We start from the raw sequence: 26,218 nt of genomic DNA on the forward strand, positions 1-26,218 counted from the left end.
CTGTCTGCTTTGACTCAAGAGGCTTATCTTCAATTTATTTCCATGCCAAGCCTTTTTGCTGACAATTTCGATACTTACAACAATATATATATTGCAACACTATATAAATTACAAATATATAAAAGTATATTGCATATATTTGAAGAAATATCAATAGAAGAGCCTCAAAATAAAAAGTTTTAGGAAAAAGAACAGAATACAATGCAAGTCTTATACCGAAGTCCCAGATAGTACAATAAATGAGTTGAAGGGATAAGAGATTAACTGAAGATGATGCCAGTTACTGTTATTTCCTCTGGCTTTTTAGTTTCCCCGATGACCAAATTCACCAGTATTTTCTCTGACCTCACAGATGCTCTCACTTCACTTATCAATCTTCTGCATTCTTTTAGCCATTCTTCAGTGATTCTTGCTCTTATTAGCAACAGGGGGATGAAATTAAGTCATTTTCTCACCCTACCTAGAGGAAGGTCAGCCATGATTAAAGAATTGTCTGTAGTTACAATAATATGAAATTTAGTTAAGCCAAGAAAAACAACATTAGCAGAGTATGACATGGTATGGAAAAAGAGGTTTAAATACCAAAGCCTCATTCAAAGAGGGTTATTTATTTCATGTTTTCCCTGCTTCATTCATATGATGGCTAATGTAAGCTTCAAAGGGAAACTACTTTTCTTAATACTTAGAAAAACACACAAAATATACTGTAATTTGTCACATTACTTTTAAACGGTTATTTGTATTCTTCAGCAATGAATTTAAGTTACATATAAAAAGCAAACCATGTAAGATCAAAATCCTGTTTCACACATCACTTCTCATGTTTCCACAGTGTATTTACATTGTAGAACATACTACAATCATGTACTTCAGTTTTCAGCCAATTTTTCTTCACATTTCTTGTTATGAGGACTGACAGATTCTCTTAAGTTCTGGGAGAACTTAAAAGGAACATGTTCTCTGCACTGGTCTCAAATGTGATAATTCCTTCAGTTAGCATAATATAAAAAAGAGTAATTTGAGTCAGCATGATGCATAGGCAGGAGCACTCTAGTACATCAGCATATATATAACGTTAAGAGTTTGTAAGCTCAGTGCCCGAATTTAAATATATTTCATTCCCTTCATCACTTCCACATCAAATAATTGCATTTTGTTTAAACAAGTTGCCAGATCAGAAGCCATGAGAAAGAAATCCTCTCCAAATGTGCCGGACTCTTTAATCTTCATTTTGCAAAACTCAGGCATTGTGTATTAAATTAATCTAATTTCCAGTTTAACTGGAAGATCCTGTAGGACACAGCCAATTAAATAAATTTAAGGAATTAAGTTTAAATATGATTTCCCCTTCCCCACAGTAGCAATGGATTCTTTCTCCAAAACAAAACTAAGGAGAGTGTACCTGGTAGCTCTGATACAGATCTCATTCCTTGACAACAATTAGGATGTGATGAAATGGGATCTGGCACCAGAAGAATTTTAAATGTCTGTATTTTTTCTGAGAGTTAACACATTCCCCCAAGCACTCCTGGCCATTGCTCCAGAGAGATGCATTAGATACCTTCTATGAGATTTCCAGACAGGACTACTTTTGATGTTCATTTGTCCTCAAATGCCCGGTTGTGTTGCCGGATTTTGTGAATACAAACACAAAGCAGGCACCCCATGTTCACAGAGTTACTTCTTCTTGACCCCTACAGAGATAAATCTAGCCTTTGTGAACCACTACTTGGATAATTCCTCAAGTGGCACATCATCACTTACCACCATATATACTTCCCTCATACAGCAGGCAAATCCACAATTTCTCCCATCTCTCTATAAAACACCTGAAATTGAGCAGGGCAGCAGGATCCAGGTGTCAGCAAGCTTGGCTGGGAAAGCTGACAAGCATCCACAATCTCTCTAGGCAGCCTGTGCAAGGGCTTCACCACCCTCTCAGTGAAAAACTTCCCCCTTACATCTAATCTAAATCTTCCTTCCTTTAGTTTAAAACCATTCCCCCTTGTTCTATCACTACCTACCTCTGTAAAAAGTTGATTTTCCTCCTGTTCATAATCTTCCTTTAAATACTAGAAGGCTGTAATGAGGTGTTTCCGCATCCTTTTCCAGGCTGAACAAGCCCAGCTCTTTCAGTCTGTCTTCATAGAAGAGGTGCTCCAGCCCTCTAATCATCTTCAGAGCCATCTTCTAGACCATCTTCAAAAGCTCCACAGTTTCATTGCGTTGGGGGCCCCAGGCCTGCATGCAGTAGTCCAGATGTGGCCTTATGAGGGCAGAGTAAAGAGAGAGAACCATCTCCTTTGCCCTGCTGGCCACCCGTCCTATGATGAAGAGTCTAGAAATTACAGGCTTATCAGTCTGAATTCAGTGCCTGGTAAAATTATGGAGAAAACTATGCTGGGAGTTACTGAAAAACATCGGAAGTATGATGTGGTCATTGGTCACAGTCACTACGGGTTCATGAAGGGAAGATCCTGTTTAACTAACTTAATTTCCTTTTGTGACAAGATCAGCCGTCTACTTGACCAAGGGAAGACAACTGATGTTATCTTTTTAGATTTCAATAAAGCTTTCAACACCGTTTCTCACAGTATCCTTCTGGACAAAATGTCTGCCATATGGCTTGACAAAAACATAATGTGATGGGTGACCAATTGGCTGATAAGTTAGGCCCAAAGGGTTATAGTAAGTGGGATTACATCAGCCTAGCAGGGTTCCCCAGGGCCCTTTTTGGGGCCAGTTCTCTTTAACGTTTTCATAAATGATTTGGATGTAGGACTAAAAAGGTCTTTTGACCTGGTTTGCTGAGACTAATAAATTGGAGGGGCTGTTGAGTTCATCAGGGTGGAGAGGCCTTGCAAAAGAGACCTGCAATTAGAGAACTGGGCAATCACCAACCACATGAAGTTTAACAAGAGCAAGTGCTAGATTCTGCACCTGGGAATGGGCAACCCTTGGCTATACATACAGGCTGGAGGACAAGAGTTTGGAGAGCGGCCCTACAGAAAGGGTGTTCTGGTTAATGGGAGTTGAACACAAGTAACGATGTGCCCAGACGCCAGGAAGACCAGCTGTATCTTGAGGTGCCAGCTGAGTGAGGGAAGTGGTTTTCCTACTGTACACTGCACTGGTGCAACCCTACCTTGAACACTGTGCGTAGTTTTGGGAGCCACACTACCAAAAGGAAATAAAATATTAGAGTGTCAAAAGGAGGTCTACAAAGATGGTGAAGGGTCTAGAGAGCAAGGTGTGTGAGGAGCAGCTGAGGTCCCATGGTGTGCTCAGCCCAGAGCTGAGGAGCTGAGGGAAGGCCTGATGGTGGCTGCAGCTCCTCACAGGGAGTGGAGGGGCACTGTGAGCACTGAGCTCTGCTCTGTGTGACAGCGACAGGGCCCGAGGGAACCACATGGAGCTGTGTCAGGGGTGAGCTGGTTGGGAGTTAGGAGAAGGTTCTTCACCAGAGGTTCGTGCAACCCTGGAAGAGGATGCCCAGTAAGACCTAGTAATGGTCTTAAGCTGCCAGAGATAAGAGCTATTTGGACAACACTCTCAGACATAGGGTTTGATTGTAGGTGATGCTGTGTGAAGTCAGGAGTTGTACTTGATATTCCTTATGAGGCCTTTCCAACTTGGGATATTCTATGATTTGTTATGTCAATAACATTTTAGATAAGGATAATCTATTAATGTTTAGCCAAATTTCCACCATGAGCAAGGAAAAAAACACTTCACATTAGACATTCCTCAGAGTCACACAAAGGGCTCGACCTCTTCATCCACTGCAGCCAGGCTCACTGGCCAGCGACTGGCTCATCTGAAAACTGAACTCAATACACTCATGTGAAATTCAGTATAAATGGTAAGACTTTGAAGGCAGGAAGACAAAGCATATGTAGAATTTAAAATTTTATTATCTCCGGCACAACATTGAGGCATATTCCATCATTACTCTTGATGAAATCTTACAGTGGGAAGAAGACGCTCAATCACTTCTGCTTGCTTTTCTTGCTAACCACAACACTGAGTTGCAAGCAAGTAAAAAAGTCAAACCATGTAAATGCTCTCAGGTTTTAGATTTTGCTGAACTTGTTTGGAAAACACTTAATTTAGATTCCATTAGTTTTTAATCAATCTAGTTGAAGAAATTATTCTTTTGGCTGCTTTCACTGAAAACTTCAGTTAAAAGCAAATTATAGCTCTCTGATCACTACAGACCGGAAAACCTTCCCCTTTTTCACTCACAGCAGCTTACTTCTCTATTTCTAATCACAGCTGTTTAGTAGTCTATCCCAGACAAGGAAAACGTGTGCATAGAATCTGATTTCAAATTATTTTCCAATAAAATTCAATAGGTAATAGATTTAGGATGAATTTTTTTCCCCACACAGCTCCTTTCTGAACGCCATCTGTAAATTGTGATTCAGAGACAAGAGACTCAGATATGAATAATGTTTGATCTACGTCTGGCAAGCACAACTGCTATCATTAAACTGGGCTATTATGAGGCTTGTTGCATGCTCGTAAGCAAACTTAAAGCAAATCTTAACGGATAATGAAGTTACAATTTCTACTAAGCTGGCATACAGAGGAAATAAGTTATCATTTTATCAAAGAATTATATGTAAAAATAGTCAAATAAGCACAACTTCTTTATCATACAGAAAAGTCAAACACAACATGGCAAGTATGGAATTTGTGGTAGATGGTTGGCCACAGATTTCTCTTATTTCCCATAATTGTTATGGAATCAATCTCAAAATCATCATTCTTGTGTAACAATCCATTCAGCTCTTGTTTTCATTACATCAGATCTTGAACTAACTTGGTAACTTTCAGCAGCTGAGAATTAGGGAAGGACAGTTTTGTTTAATCTCACTGGAGAAAGGTCAGTCTTTGCCAACAAAACTATTTCCTCTTCTACTAATATAAGACCTAGTTAGGCAAACGGAATTGAGTAGAACTTGCCAGCTTTAACAATCAAGCCTTAGTTAAAAATCAAACAAACAAACAAAACGAAAAAACGGTTATTTCCTACAATCAAAGGGCTTTTTCCTACGAGCAAAATCCAAGCAACAGTTCTCTTGAAGACTGGGGCTACACAGGAGTTCAAGGATACCGTGAGTAATACCGACGCTTATGAGAAATAAAAGTAACAAGGGGAATTTCAACTTTAAAAGAGGAACCTTTGGGGCAAAAGCTGCATATGTGCATTTGCAAGAGGGCAGTGTTGATTTTTTCCATCCAAGTCTTTCAGCATGTAGTGGAGAACAGAGGAAAGAATGAACATTTATATCATCAAGATCCGTGCTGGAGTATTTTGCTGCCTTTGAGACAGGAAGCCTGAAGAAAGAAATTAGGTACTCCCTAGTATTGTGATAATGCTTTCAATTAATTGTGTTGGCTCTTTTAGTCATGTGATAATGATTTGAGCAGTTACTGAGACAAGCCTTTGTAAAGCTCCTACTAATATACAGAAGCACACACTTGTAAAAATGTAATTGCTATTAGGAAAGTAGCTCCACAGCTGCTCTCTATTTCATTTGAATTACAGTTGCTAATCATTGCAGCTTCACACACACATCCTTTATTCCCTGGAGCAAGATGATCAGTTTAAAACAGAATGAGGGATTGCCTATGATAGCACTAGCACAATTGCTTTAATTCCTAAAGCAGGGCATTTATAATCAAAAGCTAAGAAAGAAAAAAATAATGTGGATCTGCAAGGCTTTTTCTGATTGTGTGTATCATAAAAATGGCAATCTCTAATTTATACCAGTAGGCAGGAGAATTGGGTACTTTCTTCTCATCTACTGTAATGCTGGTGTTTGGGGGAGAATTCAAAACCAAAAGGCAAAACCTCTTCCTTTAACTTTATAAATCATTTAATGTGTGGTGAGAAACACTGTGAGAAAATAAGAATATGTCCCCGGAGTGATTTCTGCTCTAAAACTGGGAGCAGCACAGCTTGGCTTATCTAACTCCACTTCTGAATATAACATCTTCATTTAATAATTGAGATCTACTGCAGGAAGAAAAATGTAGCTTCTGATTAGCGATGCCCCTATTTAAGAAGAGGAATGAAGTTTGCATCATATGTCTAGCTCTGTTTTTTAAAGACACCTATTGAAAATCAAGCATATAATACTTGAGGACCAAACGTACGTTGTATTGCAGCTAAATCCTTTTTGGGTGTATTTGAGTATGGGTTAGGAATAAATTGTAAATTCATTCTTTCATGTATGGTATGTATATTCCCATCCAAAGCACTCAGAAAACTGCCATTTGAGGTTGTCTGTGTAATGTGTTGCGTAGCCCTGGGGTGAGCTTTGGCTTCAATACCATCCATTAATTTACAATCTCCAGGCAAAGTGACTTCTGCAGAAGTCAGTCTCAGAAGAAGGACAGCCTGGTAGTGAGCATTTCAATTCCCTCACAGCGTGAACTATTGATAAGTGAATCAGGCATTCGCGGTTTCCCAGCTGAGAATTTTGCTTGACTAAAATCAAGGCAAGTGCAGAGGCTGGGAAAGGAGAGCAGATGTCTCCTGATGAGGTTATCTGTCATGTAGAAGAGATGGTTCAACTAATTTGTCGATTCCGTGACAAGGCATACCAAGTACATTGACCTGACCTGTCCTGTAGGTGGAACTCACAGTTAATCCCAATGAGTGTCTCATTCTGGTTGATGATGCTTTTTCTCTCTAAATTCCCCCTGCAGTTTCAGCTAGGTAGAGTACTTGTTCGTGTCCTGAGACTTGTGCCGTGGGACAGTGCATTGTTAGGCAGCTGCTGTGGTCTCTTTCAGAGATACATTCCCTTTGATTGTGGAGGAAGAATTTTGCTTGCAGAGGCAGTGGAATGCTTCATGATCTTTGGACCAAAGGTATTGTTTAAATAATTGGTGTTATTTAATTTTTATTAGAAAACTAGATTCTGTGTGTTAGAACACAATGATCTTAGAATCATAGAAAAAGTCAGAGGTCTCCTGAAGATCTCATAGATAACAAAAGGATCTTAGTGGAAGAGGGAATAGTGGGAAGGAAAACAAAATGCATTAAGAAATTCAGAATTACGCATACAGACTTATTACAAATGTAACAACAACATAATAAACCAAATTTAACTTAGAGTAAAAGAATGTTCTAAAAGAGAATGAACTGGAAAAAAAAAAGTTGCAACAATTGATTGCAACATTGCCATTTTCTTGCTGGAAAAACACATAGAAAACACAAGTTGACTGGATAATGGTATGTTTTGAAAATAGTCCATTGTTGGATACTTACGTTGTATGGCTAAGCATTTGGGTGGAGGGAATCCTACCATTCTCAGACCTTGTTATATTAAGGGAATTTCCTTAAGTTGTTCTTTACTTTGATTACACTTGCTCAGATTGACCTGTGTTTGCAACAAAAGAGAAGACTGAGTCTTAATCACTGATGTCCTGTCTCCAGGAGGCTCACAATAGCTCATGGAGCTACCCAGTGTTGCATGGCATGGAAATTTTAGAAAAATTCCCTACTCAAGAGAAGTCAAAAGAGTAGGTTGCTAGTTTAGTAATCAGTTATATTTTGAGAGCATGGCAAAATAAAAGGGAAGGAGAGTCTTCCCATAGAAAATATGTACCTGATGTAATAAAATAAACCAGCTATATGTTCTTAAATACACTTGAAAAGTACATTTTGAAAGGAACTGAAGGAGCGTATGAGTCAAAGACCACATATTTGATAATATGTGTCTTTCAAAAGGCAGTGAATACATCCAACAGTGAAAATGCGGTAAAAAGAGAGCAAATGAAAACCAAGGGGGAAAAAAAATGATATAAAGCTCTTTTTTATTCACAGATCTTCAGGCTTTGCTGTGCAGATATATGTTGAATTTTGACTGACAAGAAACAGAAAGCACAAGCCAATTTAAAATGAATTCCAGAGGGCTTTCTGGCAATCATCCTCAAAAAGTAAAAAGGGCAGGTATCAGACATCTATCTTAGAGTTCTTCAGGTAGGGCATTCCCTTGTGTGCAGCAAAATGACTTCTCTCAAACTGCTTTGGGTCAAATAAAAGCAGCCATGAATAGGGCCACTGAATTACATACGCTCACATGGTTTCTTCTCTTTCCAGTAAACAAAGGCTACAGAACTACTAGCCGCATACTGACATAATTTCAATTAAAATATTTCTTCATTTCTAATCTCTGACATCTACATCTGATTTGTAATCCTGAGTCATAAGGGCACTGGCAGTAATAAATGACCAAGCTTCAAAAAACAAGAAAGACACTTGCCACATAGTGCCTTTATCTAGTCCTTAGTTAGCAAGGAAAGATGTTTATCTCCCTGAAGACAAACACAACTCTGAATGTCAGAGAAAGTTTTTAATCTATGGATCTTCAAAGGACTCCTATCTCATCCGTTGTCACTGGCATCTTGAAAAGGTGCCTCTTCCATTGGATGCAGCCAGCAAGTGATTGGAAAACCATGAAGATACAGAGAGCCACAATGCTCTGCACTGGAGGAGAGGGCTCGTGCATGGGGCCATTGCAAGGAGCAGATTGTTCCCCATCATTTGCCAGTAGTGCACCATCTTACCTGGACCATTTTGACTCCTTAAAAATTCTGGGATATAATCATTCTTTCAGTGGCCTGCAGTTATAAAAAAGAATTGCGCACAGAATTTATATTGTAAATGTCTGAGAAATTGTGTAAGTAGCCAACGCAGAGTGTTTGATTGCCTTTTCTCTTCTCAGCCTTCTGGACCGTGCCTGAAAGAACTTGCATCAGCTGATTAAGGACATCCTTTAAATAAAGAAAGAGAGTTTTCTCACAACACTGCAGTTTACTGACCCACATCATGGTTCAGCAACTGCCTCTGAAGCAGCTCATCTAAGAGCAACAGAAGTCACACTGTGATCTCCCTCTCCAGGACGCGTGGAAATCCTGAAGGATCTTGGAGCCCTCAACACGCAGGCAGTCCTGTAACCACCATCTGGAAGACAGCAGCCAGGAAAATCTGTGGGACCTTTGAGACTTTTATCTTCAGCTCCAAAGCTAACCCATAAAGAAAGGCATGGAGAAAGTGTTATCTGTTGTGGGTTTTTGTGTGTGTGCATTTTTTTTTTCCCTTGAGTTTTGTTTTTCTCTCTTATTTTCATTTCCAGTTTTGGTCTTTGCTCCTATGAGAATGTCATTGCAAAACATGCCTTGTTATAGCAGAACAGTCATTTATATTTCCAGTTGCTAAACTGTTTCTAGTTCTCTTCTTCTAAACCTTCACTAGATCCAAAAGCCAGGCTTATTGTGTTGGTTATTTTCCTTTGTTTGACTAGAAGCAAAAATTCTTATTCACACGAGAAAAACATGACTGATGAGAAAGAGCTCCTGCAGGTTTCTGTGGCATAGGCACAGGCAAGTTGGCATAGGCAATTTTATTTAGACAATTAGTTGTGTGGTTCAACTAAGTGGGGCCCAGCCGAGATAAACGTTCACCCATAGCAGGGTGGTTTGTGCTGTGGTTCATGGAGCAGAAGGAGAATGATCTCTGCTTATAGCAATGGATCCTGCACAAGCACCCTCTCTTCTGCTATGACTTTGGTGATATCTCACTGATCACAAAGAATGTTATCGGTATTCTCTGGCGCATCTCTCTCCTCTTTCCTAAGAAAAGGCTGAATCTGGAAAAAATATGGTTTTGTATTTTGCAGTACACACACAGAAAGCACAACAGCTGACTGAGGGAAATTCTGTGTTAAACAGAAAAATACACTTGCTCCCAGAAATCTGTGGTAAAAAAGATCAAAGTGTACAAGCTTAAAATAAAACATGGCAAAAAAAAGGGGAAACCAAAAGACAGCAATCACACTTCTTTTTTCATGTGAGAGCTGAAGAGTTTTTACACCTTCTCCACTAAAAAAGAGCCTTCTTTGGAATAATTCAGAAAGGAGAGTGGAGCACCTTGGATGGCATGGTGTGAAGGCTTCTCCCAGATATGTGGAAATAGCACAGAAAAAACACAAAGGCACTGCTATCCATCAGCTGTAAGCCAGTAGAGGCAGGAGCAGTTTTCTCACGTATAAATAAGAAATACTTGGAGAAAGGGCTTTGACTGTTGAACAAGATTATATAGGTTCACTATGTGAAATCAGCCACAGAAGTATTCTGCTTATGAGTCAAAGGGCTTTTTTTTTAAATACTTTTTTTTCTTGACCAAACCTTGTGACACGTAGCCTCAACTCTTTAAACCCCATAGGATTGATTTCAGTTGTCTTTCATTACAGTGAAGGAAAGGTTCCTGTTACACAATGGAAGGTTACCCATTTCATCGCTTCTGGTAGTTGACATCATTGAGCTGCCTGTCTCCACCACCTACTTCTCCTGTGTCACCCTCTCCTCTTCCTCTGCTTTCAATTCCCCTTCTCCTTCTATGTTCAGCTAAGGGCAGGCATGCTCCCCATTCTTCTCTCCTCTGTGCCAGTTGTTCTGGGCACTCTGGCTCTTTGCAGTCCATAAACTCTGTGCCTCTCCCATGGCATACCCAGTTATCTTGAACCTAACCACAGTCACTGTAAAACAGAGGTCTGTCATAGCATGCTTCTGGTTGCTAATGGCTGTTAAAGCGCAGAGAAGCATTTCCATTAGTTGAAAGGACATGTGAGATTAACTTTCTCAAAAATCTCTCTTGAAACTTCTTCCTGTTTTACTGCTACTTGGGGAGCACTGGAGAAGGCACTGCAGTGTTTTCAACCTCTAAAATACTTCTTTAATTTTTCCTTCTTACAGCATCATGGAGGTCTGCATATCCTTTCTTTTTGCCATAATACTTCTCCCAGGTAAGAAGCAGATTTTTAATTGTAAAAAATATTTAGATTATTTGTGTCCTGCTATGTGATACATTTACATTTACTTTGATGCTCCTTCTTTAGTAGTAATTAGCAATTTCAGTTGTAAAATCAAAATCATATAATCTGTGTGATATATATTTAAACTGTGAGCAGGGACTCTATAAAAAAATGTAGAAAGTACTTTCTTCAGTTTTATATCTTTACATTACACGTTCTTCATGTTGCTCTTAAATTTTCAATTTAAATCTATTTTTGAGAACATGTGCATATCCCCTCTGTATATAAGCAATATTGAACTAAAGACTGACTGCTTGATAAGGAATAAATGGAGTTTTAGTCAGCTATGAAGATCACTGCTGTCTTGTGCTCCAGAAAATCAGTCAAAACTTTGATTCAGGAGAGAAACAGTGAATCTTCTGAACACAGCAAATGTGTTTGTATCTGCTAGAACAAGGTCTGCATTTCTCATGACAAGAAAAGACTATTCTCCCAGCCCATCTTTACTCAATCATATCAGTGGATATAGGTTGTGATGAAAGTAGGAAAATAATCATCCTGTATGTAGTCCATTATTTTGATGCATGAAAGCATAATCGTGTTTATTGACTATTTCTGTTAACAAGTTCAGCAACAGGACTGTTAAATCTGACATTTAATTTGCCATTAAACTCTAGATTAATTACAGAACAGTTAAATCTGACATTTAATTTGTCATTAAACTTAGATTAGTTCTTCAGTGAAACAGAAAGCTTTTCCTGTTTCTGACCTCCTGGCCATATATTCCCTAGACACCAACATTTACCACACATGCTGCATTTACATTGTCTTCAAAACTGCAGCGCTGTGTTGTTTCCTGAAGAGAATGAACTCAAGTTTTGAAAAACAAATTATGCAGTTGCCTCATACACGACAGAACCATATATACAGAAATGCATACACATTTGAGAACAGTGTTGAGCTGTGACTTTTGCCTGAAGCTAAATCTTCCAGAATACAGACTCTCCCTGGCTCTGAGTGCCTTGGAAAGTGAAAAATAGGAAGGAAAATAAGAAACGGATTTATGACCTGAATGCCACAAGACTAAGTGCATCGGTGTGAAGAAGTATGTATCTTCTCATAGCTAGTGGGAGAATTTGTCTAAATGCTAGTGGGTTTATGCTACTCTCACTAAGTGTTGCCCCCGCACGTGTTTGGTATTCTTTTGCAGCTGATGGAAATCTTAATTTCTTCTCTTTTTTTTAATTTATTTAAGGTATCGCTGCCAATGTGCATCATGTGAAGTCATTTCTCAATCACACTGCATACCTATCTTGCTATTTCCCAAACTCTCAGAAAACTGACATAAAGAATATAATAGTTTTTTGGCAAAAAGATACGGGCGAAGTGGTACATGAAGTTTTCCTTGGCCAGGAAATACATGATCACCTTAGTCCTAAGTACATAAATCGGACCAAGATGGATATGGACAAATGGACCTTGCAATTGTTAAATGTAAGGATTGTGGATGAGGGGCAGTATAAATGTATTATTATGCACATGGACAAGGGACCAAAAAAGATCATACACGAATCGGAGTGCTTACTGCACATCACTGGTAAGTAATTTCTGCTAATTGTCATCTGGTTTGGTTTTTTGTTGTTGTTTTATGAGCTTGTTTGTTTGTTTGTTTTATTTTATTTTTAGGTTTCTGTCACTTTGTTTAGTTCAAACATGGACTATTCCCATGCCACTGGGGATTTAGCTGAAGTGGAGAGAATTTTTAAAGTGGATAAAAGTGTTTCTTCTCAGATTCTTTCTCTTTCTCAGAAAATTCTCATTGTGAATTTGGAAGTAGAAAAAATGAGGAAATAATTTGTTCAATATTACACATTCCTATCTCCCACCCTGTCACAGTCTATAGTGAAAACCACCCTGCCTTCCTCATCTTGCTCCCTGCAAGTTTTATGGCTTCTAGGACTCCAGAAAATACAAGTTTTATTTGCATCTGAAGCACTGCCTTCTATTAAAAGCAATTGCATTGAGAATGTTGGTGGTAAATTACAGTTGAAACATAAAAAGATTTCTGCAAATATTCCACTATTTTATGATCATATAAATCATAGGGAAAATGTAGAAAAGAGCAGCTAATATGTGGAGGAGTAGAACATCATATGCTCAGTTATGGAAGGACTGAAAATATCTCTGCAGAAAAAATGCAGGCATTGATCAGACTCAGCTTGATTTCTGGCACATTATCAGAGGCAAGGACAGACTACAGGCGAGTAGGGTTCAGTGAGGAAGTAATCTTTTCCTAGTATTTTTTCAGATTTTTAGGAATTGCATCTTTATATAATGTTTTTCTATTTGATATTATTTTCTTTGTAACCTTCATCTGTATGTTCTCTCTTCTATTGGACAGTGGTAATCATTAATAACAGCAGCTTCTGATTTCTACTGGTATTCTCAGGCTTCAAAAGAATATAGGCCATGTGCAACAGCAGCCAGAAAGATCACCAGGATGCCTGAGACTTTTTAGCATTGTACTACCAGCAAGTGTTCCCTTGATCCACAAGCAAATAGGAAACGTAGGTTGTTAATTCTAATTCTCACAGAATTTATACGATGAATATTATTTTCAGGAGTTTCAGACCTTAGAGACTCACAATTTGCACTCAATAGCAAGTCCTCAATTAATTTAACATGTTATAGAAGTCTCAAACATACACATTAAAACTCTCCCAAACCTTCTATATAGGAAGCCTGTTTAAAATTATTTGCTTCTTTGTTTCTTTCGAATGTCTTTCTCTTCAGTAAATTCCCAAAAGAAGGCAGAGTATAGGGATTAATTAAAATAAAAATAATTAGAAAAATACAAATGTTGAAGTGTATCCCTGCTTGTTTCTTAGGTAGAATCTTGTAGAATATGTGAAAGGCTATTTTTGTAGTATGAAGTTTCACACTTAAAGTGGACTTAAGAAAGTTTGAGTGTAATACAAGAGCAAAAGATCAGTCAAACAAAACTATCTCTTGGTGACCAAATCTATTCCAAAATACCTAAGTATCTTCTAACATAACTTAGGTATGTTATTTATGTGTATATATATATACAGGACAAGATACAGATAGATGGATATATAGTGTATGTATTGTTTACAGACAAGATTATTTATGTAAGAACAATGAACACAGATCATTCTCCAGAAAGAGAGGGCTTCACAATGAAAAGTTTTGTCTTGTAAAACAGACAGGTAGAGATCATGATGAGAAGCTGCTTAACTGGAAATTCTGATGTTTTTGTTATAGTACATCTCTAGTGCTTACTTAAGATGGATCCATAAGGGAAGCAGATGAGACAAGGAAAGCTATTTCAAAACATCTGCTGTTGCTGTTGGTGGTGAAACTGGTGCCAGAATATATACTACAGTATCTGTCCTCATTTTAGAGGGATTGTTGAAAAACCTAAAAGCATGAATAAAATCTCTTCTAAAGTTATCTGAGGGCTGGAAAAAAATACAGTTCAATTAGAGATGTTAAATGATTGATCTGATTACCTTCTAACAAAGAAAACTGAGGAGACTCTTGTTTTCAGAGAGTGGCTACCCAAAATACACATACAATATTGGATAATTAGAAAGGCTAATTAATTCAGTGAAGATATAATAACCATTAGAAATAGATGAGAAGTAAGCCACGCAGTCATTTCAGGATGCAGAAACAAAACAAGTCAGAGTGATAAGACTGCTCGAAAAATATTAAAGTCTTGATGGATCTACTGTCTCTTGAGGTATTTCAGTCTGTAGCCTATTTGGAAGACACTATCTTCAGTTACAGATTAAAATTCAGTGGGGCTAGGCTTAGAGCCTGGATCTGACACTTCAAATGTGTATATAGAAGAATCAGACCCTCCATTACACTCATATTTCTCTAAGAACCCCTTGCCTCTTCTCCATATAGTTTTTAGTACTTAAAGACTTTAACACTGACATACTTCAGTACTTTCAATGAAGTTTTGAGCCTGAAACTTCTTTTGCTTTGATTAAAAGCTATCATTATCCTTCATATCACATGTTTGAATAGTCCTCTCCAATCCTTTTTCACCAATTATTTCTTGCTTGGGAAACTTTTTTTAAAGCAACAGGGAAGTTTTTCACTGAGTGAGATCCAATGGCACAGAGTAAAGGAACTTGTACTGTAGTAGACTTCCACATAAAAAGTTGAGCTAAGTAGGTTTATTTATTATTAGGTACCAATTGGTCTAGAAAAGGTAAGAGAGACAGAGCCTCACTATCCGGCTGATATGACCTATGTCACTGAAACACTTCAAAGACAAAAAGAAGCAAGTCTATGTGTGCAGCCAAAAACATAACAAACCCTTCTTAGGACCCACACTGCTTTCCTAGGAAAACTATTTAGGTTTGATTCCACATGAAAATCTCAAAATATTGACAGGGACTGTCACAAAATGTAGTACATCTGACTCATGGTGCTTTTCCTTTGGTCTGTTTCAGCCAACTATAGTCAACCTGTGATAGCACAGCTACACAGTGGGGAACCAAAGCCCAGTGAAAACTTGAATCTTTCCTGTTCTTCCAGCGGAGGTTATCCAGAGCCCAAGCAGATGATTTGGCTAATTTCAAGTGAAAACATGACAGATAGGCTTATACGACGCATGGATGTCTTACAGGATGCTGTAACAAAGCAGTATAATGTTACCAGCAAGCTCAATATCCCAGTTCCTACAAATACACTCACTAATATTAGCTGTTTGCTTCACCTTGGAGAGCAGCAGAGGAGCCTTATCTCAGTGCCACTAGTCATAGGTGAGTTTTCATTTGCTCATTCTGATTTTTGCATGGGTAGGAGCTGGGAATGCTTTAGTAGAAATGATCACAGGTGGCAACATAGTCAAAGCAGAGAATAAACCCTAAGTAGCAGAAGGGGCAACTTACAGGGCTTCTATGTTTGCCATCCTGTTCACTGATAATCACGGCCACCAAATTCCCTCTTCTGTCTTTCCAAGGGAAGCCTTATTACAGAAAGGAGAGCACAGAGAGAAGGAAGGCTACCGCTGCACAGAACAGAGCACAGCCCTGTTCACCTATTCTCCAAATGCTGCTGCAGCAACAAAGCAAACTAAATGCATGGATTAGGCTTCAGCCTGTCTCTGGAGGTGGCATTTAGCTGTTCAGATAGAGCCTGCTGGATCACGGAGAACTGCTGAGGTTTGAGAAGCATCTGGAAATCAGGCTGCTTAAAGCAGTCAATAGGTAGCCTGGGGCCTTGTCCAGTTGAATTTTAAATGGATACTCCACAACCTCATTCAACAACTTGTTCCAGTGTTTGACCACTCTCACACTACAAACGTGTTTTTTTTTCTGTATGTATAAGTTCTTGAGCTGCTGCTCCTAATCTCTTTCTAGAGAGAGGCAGAAGGCTGAACAGAAGAGTCCCTTGGACCAAATTTGGCTCACAAACTGTAAAATAGACTGTACTGAACTAAAATGTAAAGGCCACAAAACTTTGATGGGTTTTGGAAGTATTCCTAGTGGTTTTCACAACATTTGGCAGAATACAGTGTGCATTCCAAAATGACCATTTGGGGATTTTTTTTTCTCTGGGATTGTGCCTCTTCTCAGACACCTCTTGCAAGAAATTCAGGCTCTGTGCCTTCCCAAATATTCCCTAATGATCACAGTGTCAGCTACGTGTAGATATTCTTTGTGTGCTTCACAGTTTACTTTACTTTTTCTAACTGAAAAACTACATGCCAAAGTGAGCCCTCATGAATATCATGATGCTGTAACATTCTCCTGGATTCTGGGCCCCAATACAAATAAGCCAATTGCCTAGAGATGAGGAATAAGAAAGCAAATTTAATCTCTCAGTCCTAATTACCTATATTCCCAGGTATATTAACATATTTATTGCTGAACAACTCTATGTATGACCAGGCCACGGCTAAGTAAGAGAAATTAGGAGGCATGCAAGAATTCTGTTCTCTGAGTCTGTTACATAACAAAGCACTGCACAGACATTCAGAAGAGAAGGTGCCATAGCCAACAATTCTTCAGCTGCAACTCTAGACAAGCAGTTTAGAACTTGTTGCCTGAGTACCAAAAAGATTTAATTGCAAAAATATTATCAGAGTTCCATATGAATTATCCTTTCTTTAAATTAAAACTGGAAATGATTTATTTCTTAGGACAGGAAAACATTTTTTTGTACATTTTTATTCATAAGCTATAGCATAAATACATCAAAACAGAATTGCTTCCCACTTCAGTCATTTGCCTTGCCCATCTCCTTTAAGATTGTGTTGAATTGTAGTTCACCTGATGGGAACAAGATACCCAAAAGAACTGGTACACAGAAAGCCTATTAGAGAAAAAGTTTACTACTTACTTACAGGCTTCCCCATTTACTACTTACTTATTACTCCAGATGGAAAAAACTTTTGCCAAAGAAGATCTTTGGCAAAAACAAATCAGTTTTCTTCACTTAACTTTAACTAGAGGATTAAGTCCTCACTGCTATATATGGCAAACTACCTTTGATGTCCTCACATTCCAGGATTTGTAAATAATATTAAATACAGAATCTTCTGAGGTTTGCAAAGCTCTACATGTTGCTCAAACAACACTAATATTAGCCATAGAAGTGCATCCTCCTCTTCCCTATTCAGTTCTTCTCATCCCTGACTTTAAAAAGTAGCCACCTAATAAACAGTAATGGTGGATAAGAAACTAACAACTCTAGAGAAAAAAAACCATTATTCAGTGACAGTTGCAGCTGTGTCACTTGCTATCCCTAACAACCAAAACCTCAAAAGCACAATAACCAGAAATAGAAGGAAACTCCCGTGCATTCCCTGTCTCTCTCACACCTCTTAGAGCTTTTCATTAAGCTTTGATCTTCAGTTCCAAGAGATACCACATAATAACATATCCCAGGCTATTTAAATTTTCAGTAGCAGAGTACTAGTAGCCTAGCACTGGCATCATAAGCTCTTTTTTTAATCAAGCTGCCAATCTCTCACATAACCCAAACATCAGAAATAGCACTTTTCCTTACTGTTGCTGAAATGGTTGTTAAGCCTTGGTGCACCTGCTAGATATTGGGGAAAACAAACAAACAAACAAACAAACAAACAAAGAACACATATGGAGAGTGATTTCCTAGTATTATTAAATACTGTAAAAGCAAAGGATAATTAGGGCCTTTCTATAAACTTCTAATTTACATGAATTTGGGTTAGGATGGGTTAAGCTAATTCTTAGCAAATTAAATCTTTGCTATATGCATCTTCTCTGTTTTCTTATTCAGAGATACAGGCAGAAGAAATGGAACCAGTGAAGGTAAATTTCTTTGGCCCACTTATAGCTGTAATTTTACTGATCACACTTCTTCTGGGTTTTTTGATACTGAAGAACAGAAATATCTCATCTACCAGCCAGAGTAAGTAATTACTTGTCACTCAGCTCTCCCCTAAATTACTGGCTTTGCTTTGTTTTTCCAATGAACCCTTTGCCTCCATTCAGCTGCTGACAGTTTTACGCTGGACTTAAACTTCCTAGGACAAATTAGTTCCTGAAACATCTCATCCATCCAGCAGTAAATCCAAACACCTTTCTCCTATCTCACCCTGTAATCCATTTTTCCTTCTTTGTGCTCTGTTAGACTGCCATGGCACAAGCTTACGATTTTGTCCTGCAGCTTCATCTTTTATTATGGCTTATTGGTAGATTTGGTTCCTAAAATCATTGATTTATATAAATCTTTGTTTGTCCATTATCATTGGTAAGAAAAGTGCAGCTGGGAGAGGGATGAGACAAAATCTGTGTTATGTACAGGCAGCTCTGTCATCACTGAGGTGAAGGACCCAGGACATTGGTCCAACACAGGCTGCCCAACACTGGACTGGAAGAACCATCCTTACAACAGAAACAGAAAGTGATCTTTGCATTCCATTTCTTTGTTTTATTGCAACACTAGGTTTCAGCACTCCAGGCTTCATTCTGCACTGAGAGGATGATTATGCTGACATCATAATCTATCCCCTCTTGTATTAAGAAGGGAATTAATTCCTCAGAGTCAGTCCTGCTTTCTTGCACACCCAAGGGTCCTGAGGCCCTTCTCATTCTTTCTCCAAATCCTGTGATAAGAGGACATTTATCATCAACTATTTCAGCTCCTATCTCTCATATTTCTGTAAATCACATCTTCATCTATTTCAGGTGTCAGTCTCGCAGTCTAAAAGGTATCCAGCTTGAAATAGATGTCAGCAGCTATAGACTGCTGACTGGGAACCATTTCTGCACATAGTGAGGTCTGAGGTCCCATTGTTTCAGATGCCGTGCCAGAACAAGAATCCTCTCCAAACAGTCTGCAGAACAACATGCAATATTTTCGTCTGATGACTGAAGTCCACTGTCCAGTGTTCTTTGCTTTTATTTTTGCTACAGAACAGTAGCAAATACAATACTCCAGCTGTCTCTATGAGTTTATTTTACCCTTTGGGGAAAACTCTCCTGATTTAATGGGCTTTTTGGTCAAACAATTGTCAATGTGCACCTCAGTCTTCTACATTATGCAGTCCTGATCACTAAGAGAAAATGCCACTTTGGACATTCCTGCACTCAGTGGCTTGATTCACTTCTGAATGGACTAATATGGTTTTACCTTCTGTGATACTACCTAGGTATAAAGAACTGGATTTAGTGATCTCATTAAATCTGGAAAGAAGAGATGAAAACTTTGCCATCCTCATGCCACACACAAACACACACACCAAAAAAAACAAAAAAAAAAAAAAAGGAAACCTTTCTTCCAACACAAAGAGGTATCATGTATTTAGCAACTGGTAGGAAGATGGCGAGATATGAAGGGCAGAAATCTTCCCACTTTGTCACAGTAACAAATAAGCAGAGAAGCATAGCAAGCACCTGCTCCAACTGTTATAAGTACAAAATATCTTCTTTTCATTGTTTTCTTTTGTTTTGCTTTTTGCTGGGACTCCTTCACCTTTGACAAGGCCACAGAAAACAGCTAAGCACTTAGCAGCACTACTATCACTGGCTAAGTGGCAGGTTTTTTAAGGGCAGAGGCTGACTTGGGAGAATCCTGAGAGTCTGCATAAGGAGAAGCTGTTTAAAAGTCTAAGCACTCCCCAAGATCCTGCAGTCTTCAGTTGTATGGTTAGGTTTGACACCTGTGACTGTTTTGCTGTATCTTTCATTATGCTCTATGACACTGTAAAATGCTGTCAGTGAGAGTCAATGAAGAGAGCAGAATAGCAAGGGTTGCAGAAGTGAATGTCTCAGAAATAGAAAGAGTTGGGCCCTAACGTGTGAATCATTGACCTTGCTGGAAATACGATCAGAGTCAGGGTATTTAATCATGGGACATAAATGCTCTGAGCTTTGTATGGCTTTGTACGAGCAACTTTCTTGTACATTCCACAGTAGAAAAAGGAACTTAAAGACACTGCCCCACCTTCTGAGAAAAGCCGTGAAATTTCCATAGGGTATTTAAAACTAGAAATAACTGAAAGAAAAAACTATTTTGAATGTAATTCTTTGTTATTGTAACTTTTTTTCTAAACTATTCAAGATTAATATCTTCCTATGTATACTGACCAGATGCTGTACTACAGATTTTTCAGGTGGATGCAGGCATAGCATATTAAAGCATGAGGTATCATTCATTTGTGTATAAATCCAGATATACAAAGTTAAGCAAAGCAGATACTGAAAAAAATAATAAGTGGGCCATGTTCCAGTTTGGTTGACTGTCTTCTCTCTTTCTTAATTTGGCTTCCAAATTTAAAGATACAGCAATCCATGCATGATGCTATGCTCAACTACAGGATATAGTTTTACTTTTCATGACAGGTTATTTGTTTCATTCAAAATGTTCCAGTCCTCAATCTTGAACAACGTCTGCATTTTATTTTCTGCAGTGCTACTGACAACTTTCAAGAAAAATGCAGAAGATCTGAGACAAATTTTTTTTGAGATCTTGACTGTCCATAATATGGACATTCACATTACATTCTCAAGACAAAATTCAGCTCAGTTTTGCATTCTGGGGACATAAATTCTCCACTGTTCCTACTTGATAAAAATATTCTTTTCTGTGAAGTGATGTTAGGAATTGTTAGACTCCACCTCAGTTTCACCTTTATTTTCACCTGAGTAAGAGAATTTGCATGTTATCTGGAGTTTGTAAAACCATTTGGGAGTCAGTTCATTAAGCTATTATGCTAACAAGCCAAACATTTTTAGTCAGATTAGTATCATTCAAATTATATGAAAAGTCACAGCTCTTATTTTCATGTAAGGTTTTATATTTGCTAGCAAAGTTATTTAATGACATTAAAACATACATATTTTTCTGTGTTGGTGATTTACTCTCCTGCTGTTAAAGCAATGTACTGGGGAATACCTACATGCAGTGTTCTCAGGGAGAAAATACTCCCAGAATTCACTCTCAGAAGCAACTAATAAGAAAGGTATTGCTGCAGTGACCAAGAAGAGAACAGTGTTTCAGTTGTTCATTTGCAGAGCTGGATATAAACTCACAATTGTGGGCATGCATACAACCCGGACCTACTAGCATATATACATCAATGATAAGATACAAAATTGCAGTCTAAAAACTTGGCCTTTTGATCCCATGCTGCAGGTTGCTAAACATATCTCCAATGGGTCCTTCAATCTCCTCAACTCTTGCTTACTATTTGATTCCACAAATAAACCTTGTATCAAATAGCCAGGTGCACTAACTCAGGAAGATACTCAGCAGGTTTCTCTTGATCCTTTTAACACACGCTGTTATTCAATTCATTTTTCTCCCTAACATTTCGCTTCCCACTGAAGTCATTCTTCAGCTCAAATCATCACTAACATGGAAGTCTTGTCTGAGCAACAGCTAGAGTCCACATTATTGCTACAAACAACAAGCCTCATATGTCTTTCATCTTTGAAATGACTAGATTCACACAAGCACCCCATACACTTTCACTCACAGCCTCTGAACTCTCATCAGCCTTGATGTGCAGCTGGTCAGCTTTATATATTAAGGTGTAAAAACCATCGCTGACCTTTTGTGTTTGTCCATAGTAAGAAACAATAGCCAGCTCAAGAAGAAGGCATCTGGAAATCTATGCTCAGAGTCCTTCTCAAACACATTTCACTTAAACAAAATGAAAACAACAACAACAAATCAACATAAAACAAACAAACAAAAAATTACCACTATCATCTGACTACTAACACTGCCATAAGCTATCATCAGCCAGAAAAAAGTCACTCAATGGGCTAGGTTTATTTTTTCCTAACTAGTGAAGTTGTTTATTTCCCCCTTCCTCTAAGAAGAAAATCACTTGCCACCCCTCTATTGCAGGCTGCCAACTTTCTTCTATTACCTTACCAGTTTCACTGCCTCCTCTTTTCTTGCTCTTAAAATCATTCCCAAATGCCTTCTGCACCTAAAGAGTGTTAAAAAGCAATGAGCTTCAGAGAAAATCTGAGTTCATATTTATTTAAATGCATTAATCCTCTGGGCTATTGTGGGTAATGAAAACAGTAGTAAGGCAAAGGAAATGTGTAGCTGAGGTGCCAGAATTTTTGTCTTCCATAGCAACATTCAGATTTCCAGGCTATCTCCTCAACTGCTTAGCAGTTTTTTTCTTTGGCAGCATGCATTAAGTCATTAAGTGACTCTATAAACACGGCAAGCAAACAAATGAGTAGAGACACCCATTACATTCCACAGCAAGAAAGAAGTCCATTTAAAAACATTCCTTTAATGTATAATAATATAGAACTCCTGAAAAGCAGTATGATAAACTAGTAACCAGCATCCTGAGGTAAAATATGTTGTCATTAGACTTCAAGTTGCAATAGATTGCTTTAGGTTCACTGGTTAAATAACACAAAATCACAGAAGAGCTGATGCTGGAACAGCCTTTGGTAGATTGCCAAATCAAGCATGATCACCTGGAGAAGTCTGCCCAGGATCATGTTCAGATGGCTTTTGATTATCTCCCAGTAGAGAGACTCCACAACCTCTCTGGGAACGTGTGCCAGTCAGTGCTCAGCCACATTTGCAGTAAAAAACAACTTTCCTGATGTTCAGACAGAACATCCTGTGTTCCGTTTCTTCTTGTTTTGTCACCAGGCACCAGCAAAAAGAGCCTGGCTCTCCTTTCTTACAGCCTTCCTTTGGATATTTCTAAGCATAGACAAGATTCTCCTCGAGCTTCCTTTTCTCCCAGCCTGAACAATCCCATCTCTCTCAACCTGTCTTCATCTGAAATGCTTCAATCCTTTAATCATTTGAGTGTCCTTTCAGTGGACCGGCTCTACTAAGTCCATGTATTTCTTCTAATGGAAAGCCCCAAATTATACACAGCACTCCAGCAGTGTCCTCACCAATGCTGAACAGAAGGGAAAGACCACCTCCCACAGTCTGATGGCAACACTTTCTCCGATGCAGTGCGAACACTCGGCCTTCTTTGCCACGAGGGCGCACTGCTGCCTCATCTTCAACTTGTCAACAAGGACATCCAGGTCCTTTTAGGCAAAGTTGTTTTATAACTGGTCTGTCTGAGCCTGTGTGTTATGCGTGGAGATACTTCTTCCAAGGTCAAACTTCCCTCCATGAGTTTCCTGTCAGCCCATTTCTCCAGCCTGTTGAGGTTCCTCTGCACGATAGCACAACTCCTCCCAGATTTTTTATCATCTAAAAACTCTCATGGAATGCATTGTTTCCCCCTTTCTACTCAGCTGTCAGGAGACCCCACTTGAAGAACTATGTTCAGATATGAGGTCTGCAGCAAAAGAAAGACACAGACATGTTACAAGGATAATAGTTTTAAGCTACACTAAACTAAACTAAACTAAACTAAAATAAAAAACAAAAAATAAAAAAAAGATAGATTAGATAATCAGAACAAATTCTTCACCATAAGGATGGTGAGGCACAGAGACAGGCTGCCCAGAGTAACTGTAGAAACCCCATCTCTGGAAGCATTCAAGGCCAGGCTGAATAGGGCTTTGAGCATCCTGGTCAAATGGGAAATATCCTGCCCAGGGGACCTTTAAGGTCCATTCCAATCCAAATCATCCTGTGATTCTACAATCATCTAGTTCATTACTGAAGAGAAATCTCAGTTAATTTCACTATAGGATTTCTTAATGTCAGCCAGCACTGCTGCTTCTGGTAACTCTTTGACCCTTCCTTCAATGGAAAGGAACTCTTCTGCCAGCAGCAGTACCAATAGCAAGGAGAGCATCTGCAAAGAAGCTCTGAAATCCAGATATTGTCATAGTCCTTGACTTGCCATACCTCCTTACTTAGTTATGAATTTTATGGTACATCTGCAAAAGCAAGTGTTTCTGCGATTGGTATGTCCTTAACACTGAGACTTGCGCTCTTTTTGTCCACTGCTTTTGTTAAGATAGTGTTAAAACTAAAATTCATGAGAATCGTAAGAACTATGCTAGCCAGCCACTCTTAATTAGCATAGCTTATGTCAGAAGCAGATAGGGAAAAAAACTTAAAGATGAGGTAAGAATGGCTTGAATTGCAGTTATATACATACATGCACAGTCAATATGTGTATGTCAAACAGTATATTGCCCACCCTCTTCCAAAACATACAGGCTAAAACAAAAGTTTGTTTTGTACTCATTTTCTAAAGCTTATTTCAGTCTAGTTCTACTGTTGCTAGCAAGAGAGACTGCTCCGTTCTCAGAGTATTCAAAATTAAGAATATCTCTACTGCCTGTGGTGCTCTTTAACATCTTTATCAATGACATTGATGACGGAATTGAGTGCACCCTCAGCAAGTTTGCTGGTGACACCAAGCTGAGCAATGCGGTTAATGCAATGGAAGAAAGGGATGCCATTCAGAGGGACCTCATCAGACTCAAAAGGTGGGCCTAGGTGAATCTAATGAGGTTCAAGACAGCAAAGTACAAGGTTTTGTGCTTGGGCCGGAGGAATCCCAGGCATATATACAGACCACAAGGAGCAGTCCTTGAGAGTAGCCCTGCAGAGAAGGACCTGGGTGTCCTGGTGGATGAAAAACTGAACGTGAGCCAGCAACGATGTGTTAGTTTCACAAAAAGAATCCACTAGTTTTATGCTTTTGTTGCTATTTTTAATGTATTAATAAAAATATTAACAATTAAAATAATCTATGTTACTTATTAATGATATTATCTATTAAAGATATTATCTATTTTACAAAGGGTGCTCCAAAAATAATGCCACCTATTTTACTGTGTTGGCTCACAACATCAGAGGCATAAGTCAGTGGTATGGCAGTAGAGGTTGAACCTTTCCACCAATATTTCATTACATTTTGTAGCTGTGTGACAGACAGCAACAAAGGAGTAGTCCAGCAGAATGTTGTCTCACATAGAAGTGAATACAGAACGAAGGTTTGGAATTGAATTGGGTACAGAAAAAACTGCACCCATTAATATTAATTGATGCTTTTCTTGTTCATGGAAATTAAATAGTGAATGTGAGCACAGTGAGGAGGTGGGTAATGCATTTCAGCAGTGGAAAGAGTGACTTTCAAAAATCTCTTCCAACTCAAATGTTCTATGATCCTGTTCTATGATTCTATGACATAATTTCTCCATATAGATTCTCAGTGAAAAAATAAAATGGCACTCCTAGCAGGTAAAAAAAAACTGTCTATTACTGAAGAGGATCAAGCTTACTCTGTTCTTCATTTGGCAGCTGGAGGTAGCTGAAGTGATGAAGAAGCTGAGTGATAGAGTCACAGTTCTTGATCTTTGTACCAGGAGATACAACAGGCCCTGAAACTGGTCCTGACTGAGCTGTGCTGAGAATCAAGAGAAACACACACACAGCTTCATCCCTTATCCTTCTCACAAGTACACACAGACAGTGGGGACAGAATGTAAGGAGCGTTGCTAAAACCTAATGTGCACACACACAGCAGCAGTACAACGCTGAGAAAAACGCAGTCACGTCTAACCGTGACAGCCTCCGGGTCACCTTCGTTTCTTCTTCTTCTTCCCCAGGAACGTATAACGCGTGTCCGCCGCTCGCCGCGAGGCCTGCCCGGCCCACCAGCTCTCCCTGAGCCAACGAGCACTTCAGACGACCCGAGCCACGGCACCGCCTTTCAGGTAACGGCCTCTCACTGGCTGCACTGACAGCCCCGCAGTGAAGCCACCTCTGGTTTCCACAGCATTAAAAAAAAATAACAGACAAACAACTACAAAAAAAGAAATTCCTTTAATAACAAACACAAGAAGGCAGTGGGGGGGCTGAGGTCGAACAGCAGAGTCCAGCAGCCCGCCGAACGTCGGCAGCTGGCGGCAGCCGTTGGGACGCTGGGAGCGCGCCTCGCTCGCCCC

The 26,218-nt window shown here is 39.0% G+C and overlaps 1 protein-coding gene and 1 long non-coding RNA gene across 2 annotated transcripts; both read left to right on the forward strand.

Annotated features, from left to right (window-relative positions):
• The first annotated feature begins 4,765 nt into the window (after positions 1-4,765).
• Positions 4,766-9,890, forward strand: LOC116217234. The gene is made up of 3 exons (XR_004161470.1): positions 4,766-5,360; positions 6,808-6,885; positions 8,745-9,890. It is a non-coding gene; the product is annotated as an uncharacterized LOC116217234 (long non-coding RNA).
• Positions 9,891-9,920: 30 nt separating this feature from the next.
• On the forward strand, positions 9,921-23,711 carry CD86 (CD86 molecule). The gene is made up of 5 exons (XM_031555816.1): positions 9,921-10,823; positions 12,088-12,429; positions 15,323-15,634; positions 18,138-18,269; positions 19,049-23,711. Exons 1-5 carry the CDS (start codon positions 10,778-10,780, stop codon positions 19,066-19,068), a joined length of 852 nt encoding a protein of 283 aa, XP_031411676.1. The 5' UTR covers positions 9,921-10,777; the 3' UTR covers positions 19,069-23,711.
• The last annotated feature ends 2,507 nt before the right edge of the window (positions 23,712-26,218 follow it).

This window comes from Meleagris gallopavo, chromosome 1, assembly GCF_000146605.3.
Source record: "Meleagris gallopavo isolate NT-WF06-2002-E0010 breed Aviagen turkey brand Nicholas breeding stock chromosome 1, Turkey_5.1, whole genome shotgun sequence".
Classification (NCBI taxonomy): Eukaryota; Metazoa; Chordata; class Aves; order Galliformes; family Phasianidae; genus Meleagris; species Meleagris gallopavo.